A 17,643-nucleotide genomic window follows, 5' to 3' on the forward strand; every position below is an offset into this window, starting at 1 on the left:
TTACTCGTGATCAATAGCCCGGGCACATGCAAGCTGGATGAGCTCTTCTACCTAACCCAACTTTGCCCTCACTCAAGTTCTAACTTGCGTAAAGATCGTTAACAAAACAATCTAAATACTAACCTTAACTGTATAAACGATGACCCTTTACCAGACACTCTCACACACAAGATGGAGACGGCTGGTGAGGAAAAGCGTTCACTTGTCCTTCCCTCTAGGAGCTTCCACAAGGCTGGATATCGGGTGGATACTCACCCAAAAGGCCAGCAGCAATGGATCATGAGGCAAAGAGCATCGCAGCGAGTACAAGTGAGTGGCTAGTCATGATCAAAAGTGGACCACCTAGTATAGTGTATAGGCTGCTTTAGATGACTGGCATTCAATATCTGCTAATTACTAGTGAGCAAACTATACAGCTACAGCCTCTGTATCAAATGCATCCATTGCTACACATTTGTTGACCCGTTACTTCATTGCGTACAGTGATGGAGAGCACGAGAGGGGCGGAGTCAGTAACAAGTTGCTATGACAACATATGATGGAGGAGTTACAAGGTGACACTGTGGAGTTGGCAGATAATCCATTGGACGTCTTGCTCTGCAGATAAAGGAATACAATTAAGAAATAGTGAGTACTGCTGCGTGCAGAGTGTGACTCTTTCCCCCACCAGAACTATAATCTGAGCATGTCATGTGATATAGGCCTTGTCTAGAGCTACAAAATGCATCTCTTATTAGTTTTGTAAAGTTATGACCTCCCGAAAGTTGAATATCAAATTGTATCCCCACCTTGTATGCACTGTACTCCTCCCTTGAGCTTTGTGTGGAATAGGTTAGTGTTTTATGCTCTGTACTCCCCGGCCCCTGGTCTCCTATAATATCATGGTCTCCACATATTCATGTACGTACAATATTAAGTGCCATAATCTCCTCTACTTGTAACTGCAGGTGACACTGATGATCGATGACCTTAATTATGAACACTGATAAACAATATTTTCCTTAGACTGAATTATGACATTTAATTTTTCAATTTTTAATTTTTTGTCTGAGTTTAAATTGGTTTGTAATTTTCTGAACACGTTCTTCCTCGCTGAGTGGTTGGTATGGTAACGATGTGTAGACTCCATTGGGACTGCGGCCAGGTCTCCTCTGAGCAGCAGAGCTGGCACGAAGGTGTCGCAATCTACAGGGTAATGTACAGTCAGGAGGCTATGCGGTACAAGATAAGTTACCTCTTGCCAGCTTGTGATCCACCACTGTGCATGCATGAGAGAGAGAGAGAGAGAATTAACCATGACATGTACCATTTGAAAGGTATATCTTTCTAAGCTTCCCTAACATAAATCTTTCCACAGATTCAAGTGATGAGCCTCGAACCATTGATTAAACAGGAGGAGCTAGAGTAGCTGCTAATAATTATTGTGTACAACACTCACTCACAGGTACACCCACTCACAGGTACACTGTACACCCACTCACACTGAACACCCACTCACATTGGCACTCCTAGGGAAATGTGAGACTGTAGCCAAGTATCATCATCAGTCTTTACATGCGTGGAGAACATTAGTCATTATTATTGTGTGTGTGTATATACTCACTTGTATCACATCCTCCACATCTGTCACAACATCACACTCCTCACTGACTCTTCCCACCACCTCATTGCTGACCACACCCACGTCTTGCTCGTCACACTTATCAGGAGGAGAGTCTAATAAGATTTCAAGAGACTTGGTCTCTTTATTGTGATCTATGCATGATGGTAGTGTAGGGTCGAGTGTAATGTCCTCGGGGGATAATGGATACTGATAAGAGGAGGGGTCACCCAGGGTCCATATGTGGGGCTGACCAAACGAGCCTGTGTGTGTGTGTGGGTGGGTGTGTGTGTGGGCGTGTGTACACACTCACCAATATAGTGTCCCTCTAGAGACCACAGTCGAACTGCCCCATCAGCAGCAGCGCTCACCAGCACATTGCGTCCTTCTATCAACTCAAGACTATACAGGACAAGAGGAGGCAATTAACCACTGACAGTATATAGGTGATTGCATCAACTGGATGAGCGATATCTCAATCCCCCTGGCCCATGGTTACAATCTCAGCACTTACCAAGTGATGGTGTCAGTGTGTGCCTTCCATAGGGCCACTCTCTTAGGAGGACTAGTGGCTGAACTGATCACACAATAATCAGCAATGCTCCACACACATACATGGCCTGGTGTGTGTGTGTGTGTGCAGTGTGCAGTGTGCAGTGTGTGTGTGTGTGTGTGTGTGTGTGTGTGTGTGGGTGTGTATACCATGGCTCTCAGCAGTGAATAACACGGTGTCCTGACTGTCCCCTGTCATGGCAGTGATGGATGCTCTGGTTGCTCTGAATCGACCCATTGCAGCTCTCCCTTCATACAAGTTCCAGAAATGAACATAACCTACAAATAAGCAGATAAAAATATTGTAACTTTAGTACCGTTGATCCAATGTTGAAAATTTTAAGCTTATAAAAATACTTTTCAAACGATGCGTTTCAATCCAAAATTTCATTGGCTATAATCCATAGTTTGACCAAAATTAATTGGTAAAAATTAATGGTCTCGCTTTCACATTGGATCCACGGAATTTAGCAGCTGAAAGAGTCCCCGAACCATTGATTGAACGAAGGGGGGTTGTAGTTAATCACCATGGTTACCTGATGGTCCGCTGGCTACCAGAGAGGCAGCAATGCGTGTCCTTGCTCTAGTGTTTAGGAACAAGAGTTTATACACAGCCTCAGAACCTTCGTCTGTGTGTGGGCATGTGGGTGGGTGTGTGTGTGTGTGCAGTTAGTGAAGGGGGACACAGTATAGGTAATTAGCGTACCTGATGTGTGGGCGTGAGGGGGCGTGGCTTTGAGGTGACTGAGTGCGTGACAAGACACCACACTCCATACAATAATCTATAATTATTATGATGGAGGCAAAAAAGGTTTCAACAATTACCATACACACTGAACTCTGACCTCTCCATCGTAGCTAGCAGTGGCCATGAGGTGAGGAGAACCAAACGCCACGCAGAGGATATCATCAGAGTGGGCGTGGTCAGATGCTCTACTCCAACCATCCAATGGGTGCACTAGCTGAGATATTTGCTGGGGCTTTGCCGGGACATCCTAATATTATAAAATGCACAAAATTAGTGGACACACACACAAAGACAGACAGTGAGGGCACAAAGTAGCTACTAGAGTACTTACAGGAAAGAGGCTGATTTTCCTGTCCCAACCAACAGAGATGATGTACCTACAGCAAAAGAGAGCAAATGTACCACTAGAACATACTTCCATACACACATGGCCACTAGCACACATGCACACATGGCCACTAGCACACATGCACGCATGGCCACTAGAACACGCACACACGGCCACTAGAACACGTGCACACATGGCCACTAGAACACGCACACACGGCCACTAGAACACGTGCACACATGGCCACTAGAACACACGCACACATGGCCACTAGAACACGTGCACGCATGGCCACTAGAACACACGCACACATGGCCACTAGAACACGTGCACGCATGGCCACTAGAACACGTGCACACATGGCCACTAGAACACGCACACACATGGCCACTAGAACACGCGCACACACGGCCACTAGAACACATGCACACACGGCCACTAGAACACATGCACACACGGCCACTAGAACACGTGCACACATGGCCACTAGAACACGTGCACACACGGCCACTAGAACACATGCACACATGGCCACTAGAACACGTGCACACACGGCCACTAGAACATACTTCCATACACACATGGCCACTAGCACACATGCAGGGGCGTTTCTAGAGATTGAAGCAGGAGGGTGCTCAAGAATACAGAAAAAATGGGGCCGCGCGCATAGCGCGCGCGATTTTACGCCCCCTCATTTATTGCGGCGCATCTTTCATACATACAGCTCCTCCCCCATGCAGCCTTGCAGCAAAAAAGTACAGCACACTGCCCAAGAAAAGAGCAGCTCCTACTATTCTCCTCTAGAGCTTCTCTCTTCCATTCTATAGTTCTGTTAGGCCACTCCAAATGAGACTGTAGTTTCCCGTCAGAGACTCTAGTAAATTATATGCGGGTGTGAGCAGTATTATCATTATTCATTACTATGAATCTCATTATAAATGTGTTGCGTCATCAATGAATTTAATTAATCACCACAAAAATGTTACCATACACACATACGCCCACAAACAGTAAACAAAGAACGTAATTTCAATATTAATTATTTTCATTGGATAATTAGAGAAATAATGGCCATAATGACTATTAATGCGGTAGCTAAAGCAGGAAGCGCGAGTTGGACGGGAAACTACAGTCTCATTTGGAGTGGCCTTACTATGTTACTAGATAAAGCATCTAGCTACAGTAATTTTTATGTTATTACATGTGTATCTTCTTGTAAATGACAATATAATGTACAATGTTGTAGTTTGTAGCCCAAAGCAATCTATAGTACCGGTACTATAGCTCATAGTTCCCTGCTAAATACACTCAAATGAGATCTCATAGCGTGTGATAATTATGAGTCAGTCATCTTGTAGGATCTCCATGCACTATTCTCCTGGGGTACATCCTAGCAAACTGGTCAATCACTGCAATGGGGATGTCCAGTCATTCTGGTGTTAGTCATTGCTTCTCAGTATCTCTCAGTGGAGCAAGAGGTGACTGGGAGAGTGCAGAGGATCTTGATCAGCTATTTAGCATTACATAACCATTGGAATGGCAATACTGATTGCGCATGCTCAATTGGGCGTGGTCGATCATGACTTGTCGTTGTCAATGAGATAGAGCTACACGTATCTCTGGAGCTGCACAGTTAGCTAGCTAGCTACTGAGTGATATTTCATGGTTGTCTGGGAGGACAGGGGGGTGCTCAAGCCCCCAAAGCCCCCCATTGTACACGCCACTGCACATGCACACATGGCCACTAGAACACATGCACACACGGCCACTAGAACACATGCACGCATGGCCACTAGCACACATGCACACATGGCCACTAGAACACGTGCACGCATGGCCACTAGAACACGTGCACGCATGGCCACTAGAACACGTGCACGCATGGCCACTAGAACACACGCACACACGGCCACTAGAACACGCGCACACACGGCCACTAGAACACGCGCACACACGGCCACTAGAACACATGCACACATGGCCACTAGAACACATGCACACACGCGCACACATGGCCACTAGAACACATGCACACACGGCCACTAGAACACACGCACACACGGCCACTAGAACACGTGCACACACGGCCACTAGAACACGTGCACACACGGCCACTAGAACACGTGCACACACGGCCACTAGAACACGTGCACACACGGCCACTAGAACACGCGCACACACGGCCACTAGAACACATGCACACATGGCCACTAGAACACATGCACACACGCGCACACATGGCCACTAGAACACATGCGCACACGGCCACTAGAACACACGCACACACGGCCACTAGAACACGTGCACACACGGCCACTAGAACACGTGCACACACGGCCACTAGAACACGTGCACACACGGCCACTAGAACACGCGCACACACGGCCACTAGAACACGTGCACACACGGCCACTAGAACACGTGCACACACGGCCACTAGAACACTAGAACACGTGCACACATGGCCACTAGAACACATGCACACAGGGCCACTAGAACACGTGCACACATGGCCACTAGAACACGCGCACACATGGCCACTAGAACACATGCACACACGGCCACTAGAACACATGCACACACGGCCACTAGAACACGTGCACACATGGCCACTAGAACACATGCACACACGGCCACTAGAACACATGCACACATGGCCATGCAGAGCATGTATTGTACACTGATTGCTGGTGTTGTATATATGTGTACATGGTACTAGTTGAGGTCCCTGCCTAACCCTAACACACGCACACATGGCCAGGGCATATTGTACACTGATTGCTGGTGTTGTGCATGTACAGTTATGCAGATTCTTACTTGTTGTTGTTGGTAGTGATGAAGTTGATGTCAGTGACCTCACAACTGTTGCCCTTGTCCAACACTCGCACACATTGACCGTTGTTGTAGTTCCACACTTTAATCCGCCCATTCTGACTACCCGTCACTACTCTGTGTGTGGGGGGGTAATACAATGTTCTGTGGGGGTAAATATTATTGCTCGGTCAGCCCAGTTAATTGAGGAAAGAGTGTAAAAAATCAGGCCAGTTTTCGTAGCTATATACTGTATAGCGCGAAATTTTCGAGGGGCTTAATTTTCGCGGATTTCGTGGGTTAGGATTCTACACGAAAATAAGTCCACTGCTATAACGTGCAAAGATTTAAGGCGTGGCTTCCGGTAGGCAGTCATTCTGCGAACATTGTGCAACGAAATGGCTTTTAGAGGCCAATCCACGAAATATAAGTGCCTCGAAAATTTCGCGCTATACGGTATATGTGAGTTGAAGGCCATAACTTGTTAGAGTCCTAGTAGCTCTTTGCTAGTAGTGCTACAATATACATTCTCTTTTGACCCCCTACAGCGGTGTGTCAGACCCCCCCCCACGTTACCTCTTGCCTGCCTGGTCCACATCCAGTGCACTGACCCCCCCCACATTACCTCTTGCCTGCCTGGTCCACATCCAGTGCACTGACCCCCCCCACGTTACCTCTTGCCTGCCTGGTCCACATCCAGTGCACTGATCCCCCCATCCTCTTCTTGATCACAAGAGAACTCAAACACTTTAGCTCCAGTAAACACATCCCAAGCCTTCACTACCTGTGTGTGGAGTGGGCCGTTGTGAGGGTGTGTAAGGAGAGAGCAGTGTGTGGGGAGTGGGCGGTTATGAATGTGTGTGGGGAGGGTGTGTGAGTTGAGACTTACCGCCCCCTCACACGCTGTCACCAGCTGATCAAAACAATGAGAAAATTTAACGGCAGTTATTGGGTGGGCGTGGCTTGTTGCGAACTTGCCACGCCTTGTTTCCTTGACAACGAGCTTCAACACAGCTAGCTGGTCCGTCCCAATGGCCAGTAATTGACTAACAGAGTTGAAATGAAACGCTGTGTGCGTGGGAGGAAGAGATGTATTGTGCGTGGGAGGAAGAGATGTATTGTGCGTGGGAGGAAGAAATGTATTTTGCGTGGGAGGAAGAGATGTATTGTGCGTGGGAGGAAGAGATGCATTGTGCGTGGGAGGAAGAGATGCATTGTGCGTGGGAGGAAGAGATGTATTGTGCGTGGGAGGAAGAGATGCATTGTGCATGGGAGGAAGAGATGCATTGTGCGTGGGAGGAAGATATGCATTGTGCGTGGGAGGAAGAGATGTATTGTGCGTGGGAGGAAGAGATGCATTGTGCATGGGAGGAAGAGATGTATTGTGCGTGGGAGGAAGAGATGTATTGTGCGTGGGAGGAAGAGATGCATTGTGCGTGGGAGGAAGAGATGTATTGTTATACGGGGATTAGTATGATGATTGTATTATTAGCTTGTACTGTGTACCTTGAACTGTTGAGAGGATCTTATGAGAGCTTTGTGTGACCGAGCACAGACACGTGTGATCCAGTATATGCCATACCTGTGCATGTGCATGTGCATGTAGAGGGGTGCAGGGTGCGGGGTTAGTACAAGCACTGTGCATGGAGGGGTGCGGGGTTAGTGCTAGCACTGTGCATGGAGGGGTGCGGGTTAGTGCTAGCACTGTGCATGGAGGGGTGCGGGGTTAGTGCTGAGAGCTATATACTATGAATGCACGTACATTTTAGCAGCGAAATTGAACCGTAATCCGAGCCAACTAGAGACAACTATGGATACAGCAACAATCATTGCACTCACTCTGACAGCGTTGTCATTGCCAACGCTGTAGATCCTGTCCTCCTCAGAGTCAACCTTCAATGAGAAAACAGGAGATCCTTGTCCAAATAAGTGAGCTACAGGCTTACTGGTGGGGGGAGGGGATCACATCGTGACCTCAGTACTGTCTAATAGTTACTGAATGGAATGGAGACGTGCTTAGTTACATACGTGTTTATGAACGGGTTCCAGATCCTGATAATCTGATCAGTGCTTCCGGTGACTAGAGCATTGTTCTTGTGACAATAGTCAACAGTTGATACTCCTTTAAGCACTTTAAACACGCGCTGGTCTCCCCTCATCTGTTATACGGGGGTTGGGACATAATCATTGGTTGTATGTAATGACACTCACTCTGTTTCTGGCTGGTAGCGTGCTCCTCTGTCCAGTCCTCTCATTCGTGGGGGCGGTACCCCAATGAGTGGGCGGAGATGGGCGTGATCTATCACCCACACTCGTCTGGTGACCAAGTGTGGAGCGTAGAGTATTAGAGGTGGCCAGCAGAGCATCCACTGGAGTGCTACCACTGGGAGAACCTGAGAGTGCATGGATACAAGGCTAACACACAAGAGCTAGTACATCCACTGGAGTGCTACCACTGGGAGAACCTGAGAGTGCATGGATACAAGGCTAACACACAAGAGCTAGTACATGCATCCACTGGAGTGCTACCAGTACTGGGAGAACCTGATAGTGCATGGATACAAGGCTAACACACAAGAGCTAGTACATGCATCCACTGGAGTGCTACCACTGGGAGAACCTGAGAGTGCATGGATACAAGGCTAACACACAAGAGCTAGTACATCCACTGGAGTGCTACCACTGGGAGAACCTGAGAGTGCATGGGGATACAAGGCTAACACACAAGAGCTAGTACATGCATCCACTGGAGTGCTACCACTGGGAGAACCTGATAATGCATGGATACAAGGCTAACACACAAGAGCTAGTACATGCATCCACTGGAGTGCTACCAGTACTGGGAGAACCTGATAGTGGCCGGGGAAGACACTACAATGCTAGTACAGATGAACTATGTATGCACGTACCCAGCACCAGACTGGCCGAGGGGTCACTGGAACAAGAGGCAAAACATCGCAAGGACGGAAAATAGTGAATCTGCAAAGATTGATGTAACTTATACACAACACACATGTGTATATATATAGCTATACATGCATGCACACGTCATGCATGCATTCTAGTAGCTATCTACCTCGGACATCCAGTGCGAGTGCAGCTTCCAGCGGTACACACTAGTACCCAGGATCTGGTCACGACCGAGGTTCTCCACTGGATAAGTGGGTATCCCATCCTCACTCCGCACACCTAGCTTCCAATATCTGCATGAAAAGGATGAGGATTCAGCATGCATATGCAACTCTGATGTATATACCTCTAGCTACGGGATTGCATATCCTCACTAGTGAGCAAGTTCATATTCAAACATAAAATCGCAAAACATAAACTAGCAGGTAATTACACTCACAGTCATGATCCTTGCCAGAACGCAATAGTTTGATCGCAAAGGTTTTTTTCACCAGCAAAATATAGAACAGCTACCTATATGTAGTTATGCTGAGTTTATAAGAACTTACTTGAAAGCTTCGTGAATGTTTTTGGTCATGATGACAGTCAGGGTTGCCTAACAGGTATGCGTAGTCATGACAACACGTCTACATGTATTGAACTCCCACCTCTCTGTCTCCGATTAGAATGATACACTCACTGTGCTGCTTGGGATTATACCTGTGTGTGTGGGCGGTGTGAGGGTGTGTGGGTAGTGTAGGTGTGGGCGTACCAGAAGGTGACTTTGAGAGGAACAGATTCTAGGCGCCTAAGTTGACAGTAGGGTTCAAAGTTCATCATCTCGTAGAACTGAATTTCACGATCACTATAAAAAGAGCGACCAATGAGAGTGCAGATGTTGTTGAGACCAATGAGATTGCTTACCCAGTGGTGATCAATATCTTCCCTTGTGGTATACACAACGCCATGTCAGTCACCCACTTTGGTTTACCCATACGCCCTGGCTCCGTCTGAGGCAACAAAAGAAGAGAGAATGAGAGTACGTTCAGTATATATACTGACTGACCTTACGTACTCTCCTAGGGCAAAGGTCGTTGCCCCAGAAACAGATTACCCCATCCTACATAATTATAATACGAATTGCAATGAATAAAGTAAATCATAACAATGCTACTTGCATGTACTAGCTCACCACACTGCATGAGACGAGGCTGCCGTCATGGAGATGAGTGACTCTACACAGTGACTCATTGTGGGGATTCCCCCTCGTATACTGGGCGGGGCAATGGAACGCTACCTGTAGCCATACAAAGTTAACACCAATTAATATTAAGTTGTAAAATAGATTTCTTACGGATTTCTGACGACTGTTGGTCACATCTCTCTCCTGGTATTCGAGGTGCATGTACGTACAGAACTCGTCCTAATATGCATGGAGAGAGGAGATCACTTCTCGTACTATTGGATAGACAAAGACAAGACTCACCCAGTCAATGTAGTTGTCACAGTTATAGTCAATCTTGTTGAAGAATCTCAGTATTTCTTCTTCACCCTGCAGCATTATAATATGTAATGGCGATGGTGATGAGAGGCACCAACCTTTCCTTCCATCCCAAACAGCTTATCAAACACGACTAAGAACTGATCTGCGTCTAGTGTTCCATCACCATTAACGTCTGCTTCCTGTGTGTCGATCACATGGTGTGTGTGTGTGTGTGTGTGTGTGTGTGTGGTGTGTGTGTGTGTGGTGTGTGTGTGTGTGTGTGTGTGTGTGTGTGTGGTGTGTGTGTGTGGTGTGTGTGTGTGTGTGTGTGTGTGTGTGTGTGGTGTGTGTGTGTGTGTGTGTGTGGTGTGTGTGTGTGTGTGTATGGTGTGTGTGTGTATGGTGTGTGTGTGTGTGGTGTGTGTGTGTGTGTGTGTGTGTGTGTGTGTGTGTGTGTGTGTGTGTGGTGCGTGTGGTGTGGTGTGGGAGGGATTCCCAATTGTCACAGTGTGGAAACAAGTTGTGTTAATTGGAAAATTTGTGTCAATTGGAAAAAATCCTCACACATTTTAAAGAAACCTCACCTCAAACTTTTGCCTCAGCTTCTCCAAATCTTGCAGATATAGTCTGTCCTCAGCCTGAATCATTATACATGTGAGGTTGCTGTCTGCACACTGAAAAGGGGGAGGGGCTGCTACAATTAAAAAATTACCCTTCCAAAATCAGATTTGAGCTCAGTGTCCATCATGATATAGCTAGAGCCATCCTTAGCTCTGTATACTCGTGAGCTTGGCCTGCTGCTGGAGGCTGTGGGGGGTCTAGACTCCCTCAAGGGGGGCAATAGCGGCTCACCAGGGGTGACCATGGATCGACTTGCTAGACTGCGCTTGGGTGAGGGGGCCCATGCTTGTTTCATAGAGTCTCTTCTACTGCCGATCTTGAATGGGTCCTCATCCATTGTCTTGCTCTGTGCTTCTGTCCTAGTGACCAACAATGACAATGCACCAGGCTGCAGGTTAGTGGTGGTTTGGAGTTGCTGCCTGATCATGGCTACACTGGTACGCCGTCCTTTGCCTGATCTCACACTGCGTGGACGATCTGTGCTCGTTGAGTTGGTCTCCATGCTTTGCTGTGAGCCTTCACTGCGCTGCCTGGTTGAAATTTCCTTAATTTAATAATAGCCAGTTAGCTGCCACGCCCCCACTTCTACATTGTTGTTGAGGCTTAGAGTCATCAGGCCTACTTTTATCTAATGGAGCGAGATAATTTCAAAATGAAAGCACTGCCTTGGCGGCGCGGTGGAGTGCCAAAGTTAAGCTACATAACATAAAGCTACTAATAGCTTAATTTTATTCACGTACACATGATGGATTTTCATTAATTAATTTGCTGCATGCAAACTCAAAGTCAAAGAGTGGGTAATGATGATTATACATATTCGACTGCAGAGTTAGGATGGTCCATTTTTCACAACTAAAATGTTCATTAAATAGTTTGATAGAGCTACAAGATAGTGTGTTTAGATCATTGAGTAGTGCTATTATTACAGCTTGTTCTTGTGTCTCCCTCTCTTGTTAGATTCGTGAGGGTCAGTTGGACTTCTTCCCTCTGTTGGATGCTCTGGCTCTAGAGACCGAGGATGATCAAACATCCGCTCAACTGGAGGGAGCTGCGGAAAATGGTCAATAGTGTCCTCAAAAGATTCAAGAAAGAGGTAGAGACATTAACCACACTATGAGTGCATGTGTGTGTGTAGTATCGTGGACCCAGACCCTGAATAATAGACTAGTGTGTGTGTGATGACCCACCCCCTCATACACACTGTGTGCGTGTGATGTCATGACCCTCCCCTTCACACACACTATAGGACCTAGCCTTGATTCCAGACCGCACTGAAGACGGATGAACCTTGTTGAGGCCATGTGAAGGAGGCTATAGCTATAGGACCATGATAAGTCACGACACAGCAAGCTAGCTGATCAGAGACAGTGGGAGGAAATGCACTTGAGGAGAATCCATCATTTGATGACTCAAGCCAACGCACATCTGCCCGCCCACTCATGTCCGAGGCCTCTATTGGGGAGGATGGACAATAGAGACAATAATTACTATTTTTAGTTGCTAAAAGTTACTAGTTTTTTTGCTGTGAACAGTGAATATAAGAAACGTCTTAGTCTATATAGTGACAAGCTTCGGTGCGAATTTATTAATCAATAACTGATAATAATTATCATTAATAATTATAGTCTCATTTTAGTCGCCCTCCTGAGAATGAGTGTTGCTAGGGCTTTACCTCGAGATATATGCTAAGAAGGGGTAAAGATCGTTAACAAAAACATCTAAATAGCCCTCATGTGTAGATTTGATGACCCTTTACCAGACACTCTCACACACAAGATGGAGACAGCTGGTGAGGAAAAGCGTTCACTTGTCCTTCCCTCTAGGAGCTTCCACAAGGCTGGATATCGGGTGGATACTCACCCAAAAGGCCAGCAGCAATGGATCACGAGGCAAAGAGCATCGCAGCGAGTACAAGTGAGTGGCTAGTCATGATCAAAAGTGGACCACCTAGTATAGTGTATAGGCTGCTTTAGATGACTGGCATTCAATATCTGCTAATAGATATCGTTACTAGTGATCAAACTATACAGCCTCTATGACAAATGCATCCATTGCTACACATTTGTTGACCCGTTACTTTATTGCGTATAGTGATGGAGAGCGCGCGTGTTGTCTCCCTTGTTAGATTCGTGGGGTTCAGTTGACTTGTTCCCTCTGTTGGATGCTCTGGCAAGTTACAAGGTGACACACTGAGGATGACTTGTACAGCAGATAGAATACAATCGATTTAAGAAACATGCAGATTTGTGTGCATGTGACTCTACCCTAGCCTGAACTTTGATCATATCATGTGATGGATGCGTTGTGGAATGGTTACAGCTTTTTATGCTCTGTCCTCCCCTCCTATCTCTCCACATTATTATTGTGTGGTGTTCCAAGTGTTCACTGCGTGCATACAGTCACTCCAGAATAGGCCCATTATCCATTCTTTCATCCATTATTCATTCTTGGGAAAATTTGCCTATTATTCTCATCCGATTATTCCCAAAAATTATGTGACTATCCTGGTTCTCTGTGTTGAACTGTTCACTTTACCCATGCATTTTTTAAGTCAACATCCTTATGCAAAACTTAATCTAATGATCTTTACCAAAATTTGATATTGATGCCTAAAATTTCAAAGCTGGGTACAAGCAAAATGTTTTTGCAAAGTAATGCTCAAAGCTTATAAATTTTGTTGATACTCATCACGTAGCGTCACTTTGTTAGCAAAATTCAAAGCAGACTAGCATTTTGGGTGATAATTAATTTTGTGCAACATACTGATCATTGACTGTGCATGTGTACATTGTGTATATAATGATATGCATGTAATTATAATGATACTGATTCTGTGTGCAGGACTGACCACCAGCCCCATATCATCAGAAGGGACTCTGTATATGGAGGTGTTGGCTGAATGATGTCACGAATTACTGAGTCACGTATCTATCTCTCATCAATTGAAGGATTTAAACGAGAAATATGAGATTCTGTAGTAATACTGTGTACTGAAATCATTATCCATTACCAACTTATTTTAACTATATTGTATTATAATACATAAAAATATTAAACATAATTGTCATACAAATTATAAAGCCAAGGAACAATTTGTAATGAGAATAAGAGTTGAGCTGCTTGTAGTGTTGGTTACTGCTGTCCATCCCAAGCAATCAACCTGTAAGTATAGGTATCGTAAAGACATGACACACAACATAGCTAGCTACTCATCTGTGTGTATGCTGTTACAGTGGCTCCTCCACATGCAATCAACCTGCACAGAGAACATGAAAGACTTGCCATACAACATAGCTAGCTACTGATCTGGTGTGTATTGTTACAGTGGCTCCTCCACACACAATCAACCTACACAGAGAGCATGAAAGGCTTGCCACACAACATAGCTAGCTACTCATCTATGTGTATGCTGTATGCTGTTACAGTGGCTCCTCCACACACATCAACCTCCTACACAAGAGCATAAAAGACTTGCCACACAACAAAGCTAGCTACTCATCTGTGTGTATGCTGTATGCTGTTACAGTGGCTCCTCTCCACACACATCAACCTACACAGAGAGCATGAAAGACTTGCCACACAACAAAGCTAGCCTGTTTTTGTATAATTATAGATGCAGTTAGGGTACGTGGCCTCTCAAGGATATACTGTACACAATGGAGCTACTCCTCTTGTTGTGCAGACATCAACCTATACATCATGGAATGTATGAAAGACACTGTACATGTAACCAGCCATACTCATCTTGAATGTCTCCATACATACATGCACACTGGACTTGTAAGTGGGCGGTGAGATCCGAGCCCCGCCCCTAAAGAGATGTGGGGGCGTACAGCCAAGCCCCGCCCCCTTCCATACCCTGCAATATAATTATACAGAACATGCAGTCATTGATGAGGTTAGTGATCCTCCCTGGATCCCAGAGCAGCATGGCTTGTCTGTACCTGGGGGAGAGGGGAGACAAAAGCAGTGAGAGAATGGAACACTAGTACAGTAGCTAGTAGGAGGAGCTGTGTGTGTGTGTGCATTGTGGCTGCAAGAGAACAAGCAAATGCATGGTTACATTGAGAGCAGCAGTTCAAACAAAACCATCCACTCCACACAATACACTACCAGCCAATCACCACCACAGCTGACAAAACATCACCAATAATACATTATATTATCAATACTCCCACAATCCAACACCAAACAATCAGCAGTGCTTTGTGCAGAGAAGAGATGACAACAAATCAATCAATTCAACAGCAAAGACTGCACCACAAGACCACCAGATAATTATTATCAACACAATACCAGACAATCAAACATTGTGTCAAACCAACTGTGCAGAGAAGACAGAACTTCCCATAATAAACCAACCACCACCAGTAGTTTCCTTGCCCAAGGGACTAATACAGTAAGGGCATAATAAACTGAAGGAACCCTGTGACTGTGAGTACCATTAACTGAGCACAGAAGTAATCAACCAGAATGTGTGGGATGGTTCATCAACAGCAGACTCTCAGAGACAACACCTCCTTGCTCTTGAAGCCCTTGTCGACTCCAGTTGCAACAAGCCTGGCACGCAAGGCTTGCACAAGTGCTCAAGACTACTCTTCACTAACCCAGTCAAAGGCTACAGTTCCCTTGGCACACCTAGGTTTAGTTAAAGCCTGAACTTACCAATTCCATGTGCAGTAGGCACAGAGTTAAGATCCTAAAAAAGCCGTTATAACAGATTAGCATAAGCCAAGAAGCAGCAGTTGTCTATAGCTAGCTATTCTAATGATCCTAGCTAACTAACTATTGGAACTGATAACGAGATCTCAACACTCCCTATTATGGCAGGATATGCTCCCGGAGGAACATACCCTGTGCTGCTTTCCCATTAGGCAGGTACTAACAGCAAAGTGCTCCCTCCGTAGACTGGAATGCCATGAGTAATCCATCATTGCACCCCAAAGGCTGGTTCGACAACGGTTCCAAGAACAAGAAGATGCTGTCCTGCAACCCGGCTGTTGAAGAACCTTCCACACACATTCTGATTGATTACTTGAGTGCTATAGACGGACACCACCCCCCCCTAAGGGTTCAAGGCCATGCAGGTAATAGACTCTTAGCCACGCGTATATAAACAGTATATAAAGAGCGTTGTCGACACGAGTTTAGCCATGCACACATGCATTTAACGTGCGCTTTGCTGGCAAGTATGTATCTATTAAGCTGCATTGCCTACACACCTCACAGTCAAGAAGGGGCCACACGTACTTAAACACAAGACCAAAAACCTTCCACTCTCAACAAACAATGCAACACCGATATTAAAGATCAGAGGCCAGAGAGTGAACAACCGATCTAATAGCTGGAACAACATACACGTGCGCGTACACGTGCAACAAGCGACTGAGCATGCAGAGGTACTGTTTCAACTTACAATAGTCCGCTGGAAGGCTTGCGTTGTTGTGTTGGTTTTGGAAGGCTCGCGATGGTTCTTGCAACACAGTGGAAGTCTCGCGATAGTTCTGCAACACAGTGGAAGGCTCGCGATGGTTCTTGCAACACCGTGGTAGGCTCGCGATGATTCTGCAACACAGTGGAAGGCTCGCGATGGTTCTGCAAAAAATCAAGTCAATAACAATCAGTAAAACATGACCAAATAGACAGCAAACAATGCTACAATGCTCCAAAAGGCTTCCTAGCCTAACATTCCTGCAAACATGCGAGTATAAGCAAAGAAACTCACCTCTTCCAGTAAGCCACTTTGCTTCTTCCTCAAGCTTCAAAGGAACTGAGCTTCTGGAACTGGATCTGGGAATATTCCAGGCCATTGACGTCAAAGTCTCCAAGGAGATGCCATGGAGACCGACAGTTCCCACCCATGGAGGACCGCAGGAGTACTAGCTACAAGGTGTTGCGAGTATTGCGGTAGATTGCGAAATCTATCGAGTGATAAATTATACGCATGCGCAGTGTCTCTCCAACCCATGCAAGACCAGCCCCGCCCCTTTTATGGTGCAGAAGCTTGACGACCTTTTCAGCTAGTAAATAAGGATGGATCCTGGCACACCAGCGGCATCAGGAGGAGCTACACCTAACCCCAATGCTCCCCCCAACCAATCCAAGCAACCCATGACATATATCTGTGGAGGTATGCACACACACACACACACACACCCACGCCACCCACACCACCCACACACACAGAATGTCACAGTGAGAATGAGGTGAAGCCGAGGGATCCGATTCGTTGTCAAGAGTGTGGCTACAGAATCATGTACAAGAAACGAACCAAAAGAAGTATCCTCAAAATAATCATGTGTATACCGTACCAGTATATAATTATAGCTACTTGTACTCTTAATACTGTATAGCGTGAAATGTTTGAGGGCACACCTTTGACCTTTACTGTTATCGTGAGTTGCCTGGTTCACGGAATGCTAACGGAAGACACAACATCATTTAACTCAACAAAATGCTTTGATAGGCCATTCATGACATTTTAAGTGCCTCGAAAATCTCACGCTATAATTATATGATACTTTACTTAGTTGTGTGTTAGCAATGTCAGTATTGGTACACTTGTGTGTTAGCAATGTCAGTATTGGTACACTCGTGTGTTAGCAATGTGT

General features: G+C 45.9%; 1 protein-coding gene and 3 long non-coding RNA genes across 5 annotated transcripts; 2 read left to right on the forward strand and 2 right to left on the reverse strand.

Moving 5' to 3' along the window:
• Positions 1-149: 149 nt before the first annotated feature.
• Positions 150-1,093, forward strand: LOC135337343 (uncharacterized). Its single transcript, XR_010395086.1, has 3 exons — positions 150-309; positions 484-627; positions 948-1,093. It is a non-coding gene; the product is annotated as an uncharacterized LOC135337343 (long non-coding RNA).
• Positions 974-11,686, reverse strand: LOC135337342 (WD repeat-containing protein 64-like). 2 transcript variants are annotated; one of them, XM_064533270.1, is made up of 31 exons: positions 11,124-11,686; positions 10,996-11,049; positions 10,528-10,611; positions 10,415-10,480; positions 10,283-10,351; positions 10,121-10,225; positions 9,995-10,048; positions 9,853-9,938; positions 9,701-9,793; positions 9,597-9,648; positions 9,498-9,544; positions 9,116-9,242; positions 8,949-9,018; positions 8,251-8,432; positions 8,068-8,198; positions 7,879-7,984; positions 7,546-7,621; positions 6,929-7,107; positions 6,714-6,823; positions 6,046-6,177; positions 3,232-3,277; positions 2,998-3,147; positions 2,859-2,934; positions 2,689-2,781; positions 2,303-2,431; positions 2,115-2,220; positions 1,914-2,002; positions 1,604-1,863; positions 1,499-1,548; positions 1,235-1,258; positions 974-1,185 (listed from the first exon to the last, which is right to left on the reverse strand). In XM_064533270.1, the coding sequence occupies exons 1-31, from the start codon at positions 11,532-11,534 to the stop codon at positions 1,029-1,031; spliced, it is 3,414 nt and encodes a 1,137-aa protein (XP_064389340.1). In that variant the 5' UTR covers positions 11,535-11,686; the 3' UTR covers positions 974-1,028. The 2 variants fall into 2 exon arrangements, with proteins under 2 accessions (XP_064389340.1, XP_064389341.1); XM_064533271.1 differs by lacking the exon at positions 1,499-1,548.
• A 1,093-nt stretch (positions 11,687-12,779) lies between these two features.
• On the forward strand, positions 12,780-14,014 carry LOC135337136 (uncharacterized). Its single transcript, XR_010395029.1, has 3 exons — positions 12,780-12,946; positions 13,158-13,213; positions 13,874-14,014. It is a non-coding gene; the product is annotated as an uncharacterized LOC135337136 (long non-coding RNA).
• A 17-nt stretch (positions 14,015-14,031) lies between these two features.
• LOC135337135 (uncharacterized) lies at positions 14,032-16,894 on the reverse strand. Its single transcript, XR_010395028.1, has 2 exons — positions 16,758-16,894; positions 14,032-16,627 (listed from the first exon to the last, which is right to left on the reverse strand). It is a non-coding gene; the product is annotated as an uncharacterized LOC135337135 (long non-coding RNA).
• Between the last annotated feature and the right edge of the window lie 749 nt (positions 16,895-17,643).

This window comes from Halichondria panicea, chromosome 6, assembly GCF_963675165.1.
Source record: "Halichondria panicea chromosome 6, odHalPani1.1, whole genome shotgun sequence".
NCBI classification, from domain to species: Eukaryota; Metazoa; Porifera; class Demospongiae; order Suberitida; family Halichondriidae; genus Halichondria; species Halichondria panicea.